Genomic DNA, 6000 nt, shown 5'->3' with positions numbered 1-6000 from the left:
AGTCGTGCCTTACTTTTCGTGATCATTTATGAAAAACAAATTTATCTAAAATGCACAATAAAAATAATACTTCCTATATTTTTACACATAGACATAAAATTTCAACAACGCTGTTCCAATGCTGTAATTACATGCACGATTTGTTGTGGTAGAGAAACTGCACAAAAACCCGACAAAGTGTGATGTGATACGGACACCACATCAAAGAAACACAAAAACCAATGAACAAACAAAAAACATTGAAAACAAAAAACTGTAATCATGCGCCGCTACTTAAAAACTATTCTCATAACTACCAGAAAAAGAACGCATTAATCATTAAAAAAGTATAGACAAAAATTTGAATGTTCCTACTGAGAATACTGGAATACTGTTACCTTATCAGTGATTCACAGGAAAGATCCGAGGCTAAGGGTTGCCATTTCGTGCGAGGTGTGGGTCTAGCAGTGTATTTAACACAATATTCATCTAGAATCTTCATATGAAAATGATGCTGTAAGCCCCCCCCCCCCCCTTTTCTAACTCTGACTTTTGCTGTTGCACATGGATTAAGGAGAAACGCGAACTGACTGTAATCGACACTGCAAGTAGAGTAGAAATGAGTTGGGCACCTGCAATAATTTAATTTGATAGAAATTAATTTGCTAAAGGAAAGTTTCATTAACATAGTGATAAATGAAAGGGTTGCTCTACCGATCAACAGAATGAATGTTCTGTTCAAAATAACAATGTGATTTATTATGAGTAAACTCAAAGTAATAAACAAAACACATGAAACATTTACAATATGTCAAATTGGATACTCAAATAAATGCTGTGAAGGTGAAGTTGTTCATAAACTAAATTGTGACATTTATGACCAAGTGGTATGTGGAACCAATTCCTTGCAACTCAAATCTTAAGAGAAACACGCAGCCAACCCAACATTAATTGTTGCTACAGTAGTGAGAACTCAGACAATGAACATCCAAGACAGAATCACGTTAGAAAAGATGGGAACAGGCGCGCTCTGCTGAGCTCTGATCGTCACATAGCAAAATTCCCTAATCTGCCGGTGCTGCAGACATACATTACCAAGCTGTCTTGTTAACTGCAAGAACAGGATCTGGCATACCGGAGGCGATGCCTGGTTGCTTGGACGTCCCATCGTGGTGATGATAATGTCGCGAGTATATCCCGAAACAAATTATCCTGGTCTGGTTGTACCAGACTAAAGACTTCCTGGCAACACAAATGTGCGTCTGAGGGAGATGAAGAAGGCTCGCCACACAATCACTGGCGGTACAGTGATGGATTTTAACAAGCGAAGTCACACAGTAACTCCGATACAGTTAACTTTAGCCAAAACTGCTCAAGACGGACAACATAGGCCACTTGTACACAGAACGCTCAATTGCCAACTGTACTCGGAAAGTTAAGTTGAAGACGAAACTTCAGCAACTTCGTCAAACAGTTACAATTAAATGAAAGTATATTAGACAGCCAACGGAAGGCAGGCTGTCCAGAGCAGCGAGAGCACAGTCTTGTAACCTACTCCGAGCGAAAGGCGAGAGCCGAATCTGTCAAGAGCACCCGTACAAGCAGAACACAGAACATTCCCGCTCCCACGACAGTGGCCATGGTTAAACGTTCCAATCAGCAACTCCAAAACCAGCGGAAAAATCCACTCTGTTGCCAAAGCACTACTATTCCACCAATGGAGATACTTGGCGCCAATTTCTGCGCCGATTTTGCTACGTCACGGAGCTATCCCCTGAACAAGCCAATCACAGTTATGATTTTGCAGAAAACGCGGGAATTTGCCCACCAAGAGAAGTCATTCCCACGCCTCGCTGGTAGCCTGTCAGAAAGTGTTTTCACTAAGTTTCTGCGAAGTAACGGAATCTCTAGCCCCAGCCGCTCCTTCAGGCCCCTGTGGGCGTGTCACCCCCATTCTTATGACAATGTCGGCGTCTGGCTAGCATCCGATCGACTCCCTCACACAGGTCGGCGTAACCATTCCAAGATCAGCAGTACCCGCCTGTCACCGGACCACCTGGGTGATGAGAGACGCTGCGTGGGAAGTCCGCATGTGAAGCAGTAGCAACTTTTCACCTCATGCAATTAGAGAGGAAAATATTCATATCTTCTGAGTTCTCAACAGTAGCCTTGTAATGACAATACTCGGCCTTACTTCCTCAAATCGAATTACTCAAAGTAAGATATAAATATGAGAGGGGGCAAGGCACTGTGTGCATCATAAAGGCATGCTACCTCTCAGTCTTGCTTAATCAGACATGTTGGTTTTATTCTAGCTGAGGTACACTGAACAGCATTTTTTTATATTAAGTTTTTAAAACACTCCATAAAAGTAAAATACTGATGTTTTTTGACCACAGGGTATGCAAAACACAATTCTGTTGCCACTATTTTTTCTTCTTCTAAACGGTTGTGTTTAAATAATTTATGAGAGTTTTATTCATATTTGAGGATGATACATTGGATTTGTGTTTCTCTTTTACAATGTGATCCTTTATGTCTGCACTTCCTCCATGACCAGTACTTTAATATGTATTACAGAGTTTCCAGAAAGCTTCATAGTCTGCTCTGTCTTTTTTCTTTTTTTAATAAGTATATATTTCTCGCTGTATTTGTCAGAAAATTCTCTTTGGCATTGTGGATAGGTCTAAAACATTATAAAATATGGTGTTTAGAAACTTCATCATTAAAGTTAAAAAAACTACATTTTACGTACAATTTAACAACTTTTTAAAAAGAGTTCGTTTTAGAGGGGAGTGAGAGGGAAGGATCACTGTAAGGCTAAGCAATTAACAGCATGTAGTGGATTGGTGACAATTAAACTTTGGCTGATCATCCGCTACAGGCGAAATATCACCCAGAAATAACAAGGTTTCGAGATTGTCTACTGTAAGGATGCTCACGTTCAAATATGGTATTACTCGTAGTGATAAATACTAAATAAAATAAATTCAGATGGCAGTGACTCAATAAGTAGAAAACCAATGACATTTTAAACTCCAGTAGTGTATTTAATCCATGCCTGACTGTTAGATTGCAAGTGCTGGGAATCACGAGGAAAAGCACGATATCTGTCGTCTTCTGCCGACACGACAGAGCGGTACTAGAGTGAGATGAGTTCTTCACAAAGATGTTGTGCTGTAATTTCTAACTTTAACAAAATTCACTTACATCGGCAGCAAACTGCAGACAGAAGCTGTAGAAATATATGACATTTACATAAGTATCGTCTTTTCAGACTTTGTTGTGAAACGTCTTCTAATTAGCAGAATGCAATAAGAATAAGTCTCGTGTACGCTTACAGAGTGGGAGTTGCAATTACATGATTGTGAGGAACTGGACGTGTTGCGCGTCGAGTATAGGGATACCTACCTGTTAGACAATGCAGATATTGTTAAGAATCAAAAGACTATATATTTGAACGTAGCCGGGACACCGGGACTTGAAATTCGAAACTAGCACTATTAATCGGGACGCCTGACAACTCTAGCCCATATATCAGTTAGCCGATAACTACATTATGTACTATGCGTATACGTGTGTGTGACAATCATGTATACTTATGGAATACTTACACTTTTTTCTAGATGAATATTTAATACATAATTACGTATGATAATGCTGAGAGGCTAATGAAAAATCAGCGCCAGTTAGAGCGACGCAGTGATCGCTGTTTGATCTTTGCAACATGGGAGCAAGTGAAGATCTTTGCAAGTTACTGTCCTATACTACCAACAGACGAAGTTTGTTTATTTTGTATATCCGCGAAGTATGTACTATGGTGTTTTGGTTATGTTGTATAGAAATATGTTTGCATATATTCGAACATAGGTATTGTGGTTTAGTTAAATTCGTGTGATGTTGTAAACTGTATCTGTGTTGTTTGGCTATTATCACTAACTGAATATTCAATTCTGATTTGTTTTCTCGACGTTTTGCTTATTAGCGACCGTAAACTCTTATATTTCCATCTCGAATTCGACCTTCAGTTGAATAGAGTAAAGTATCACCACATAAACGTTACCGCTGCCAAGGGATTTTCCGAAATTTAAGTCGTATTTATTGCTTAATACAGTTTTAATATTTGCATTTTAATTAGGATATGCCAAGTAGGTAAAGTGCTCAAAACCATGACAACCGAGTATGAAGAACTGGCAGATTCCCTGAAAAAGTATGAAGAGCAGGTAAGCATTACCTTATTTTCATTGTTATTCATTTTTTCCTGCCCTTTAGCCAGAAAATGTTGTTGGATAGTGGAGATGGGTATCCTTTTGCATACTTTCTAGTGCTGTCAGCTTTCCCCCTCCATGTGTTTGAATGTCATAGCTGATTTAATTATTTGCAAATTATGTGTTGTATTAGCACTTGATTATTAAAGTGTAGAAATCTGCGCTTTATGTTCGTTTACGTTTTTAGTTTAACGAATACTTTGACCTGAAACAAAGTTATGCTTTAGTTTCATGTCAAAGTCATTTACGTTCTTCCTCACCCATCCTTTACCAGCCAATTCTGCCCTCGTGAAATTCATTATCATTCTACTGATTTACAAAGTGCACTCAAATGCGGCTGTGATCATGCTGGTTCGATTTATATCAAGCAATACAAACAGTTGTTTTTTCCAGTAGAAGTAGAGTTGTGGCAGTCATCGTACGATGAAGTAGTAGAATTGATGTTAGTTTTTCTAAAGTGTGTAACAGTTTCAATCACACATTTCACATACTTGCTATGTTATTTGAATTCAGTGGAGTTGGCTGTTGATAGTCATTCATCTTACATTTCTGGTTTTGTGTTTATTTAGTTATTCACCCACATGCAGGGATAAATTTACAATGATAAAGTATCTGTCATCTTAATACAACGACAATAAACAGCACAAAAATTATGCGTACAGAATATAAAGGCATGCTTTAAGGGGATAGGACAGATGGTCAGCTGTGGTCTTGAAAGTACCATCCCATCATTTGTCAGATGGTACTTAGGAAGACCACAGAAAATCTAGTTCAAGATGTTCAGCCAGAGGAAGCTCCATCCATCCAAATATCAGGTCATTGTCTAAACAACAGCACTGCCTAATTCAGTTGGTCCTGATTGTACAATGTTCTTAAATGCAAACACAGTTTTGCTCTTCATTGCTGCACATATCATTGATCCCCACTGATGGCTCTAGAACGAGGCACTTGCATCTATAAGCCCATCCCTTGCGCTAACTCCAGTTCATTTAGAAAACCGACTCCTGGCCAGTACACGTTCCATGCCACTATTCCCAACCTCAGTCTGCATGTCCTCTCAGTCCACCTGAAAAACTAAGACAGCACGACAACCCCCCTCCAGCCCATGATGAATGATATGTTGAACTCAGAAGAATGACAAGACATTACTATATTATGCTATTGTAGATCTTGGCACATGATTTTCTTGCAAAACCATTATAGCATTGTTATTTGACAAGGTGATGTAGTTATCCCCTTTCATTATTAGCCACTATTCTGAACCATTTAAGTAATCTTTGATTGTGTAGCATGCATTATTTATAAAGAAACTTTTTTCAAACACATGTATTTTAACAATCTTTTCCATCTCCTGTGGTAGTTAATTGTACAACTTTATTTCCTGATAAATTCTGTTTTGAGTTTATTGTTTGTATTTTCGTGGTAAGTGTAAGTCCAAACCGGCTGTTGTTCCATGATTATGTTTAGATCTTTTAGTGAAATACTTAGTAATGTTTTCCCTGTTATGCGAATAGATTAGTTAATATACTGTTCTCTCCCAAGCATACTGTTTCATCTCCAGGAAACACAGGACTTATCACTACACTTGGACTTGACTGTGAGTGGTGAGTCAGTGATAGGGCTAAGTGTAATGAACAGGGAAGGCGGAGACAGGGAGAACTTGGAGGATTACAGAAGCGTCAGATTCCACCCGTCTGCTTTGTCCCATGATGTCACCAATAGGGCGGAAACGACCATTTTCAACGTCTTTAAT

At 38.8% G+C, this 6000-nt stretch overlaps 1 protein-coding gene across 1 annotated transcript in view; it reads left to right on the top strand.

Moving 5' to 3' along the window:
* Positions 1-3720: 3720 nt before the first annotated feature.
* LOC124723014 (zinc finger CCCH-type with G patch domain-containing protein) overlaps positions 3721-6000 on the top strand; it is a 167256-nt gene continuing 164976 nt past the window's right edge. Inside the window, exon 1 of the mRNA XM_047248189.1 lies at positions 3721-4202. Coding sequence (XP_047104145.1) covers positions 4149-4202 — 54 coding nt within the window. The 5' untranslated portion in view covers positions 3721-4148. The remainder of the gene's footprint in view (positions 4203-6000) is intronic.

Source organism: Schistocerca piceifrons, chromosome X (assembly GCF_021461385.2).
Source record: "Schistocerca piceifrons isolate TAMUIC-IGC-003096 chromosome X, iqSchPice1.1, whole genome shotgun sequence".
Lineage (NCBI taxonomy): Eukaryota > Metazoa > Arthropoda > Insecta > Orthoptera > Acrididae > Schistocerca > Schistocerca piceifrons.
Note: the sequence above shows the minus strand (reverse complement) of the source record. Positions and strands in the feature narration are given on the sequence as shown.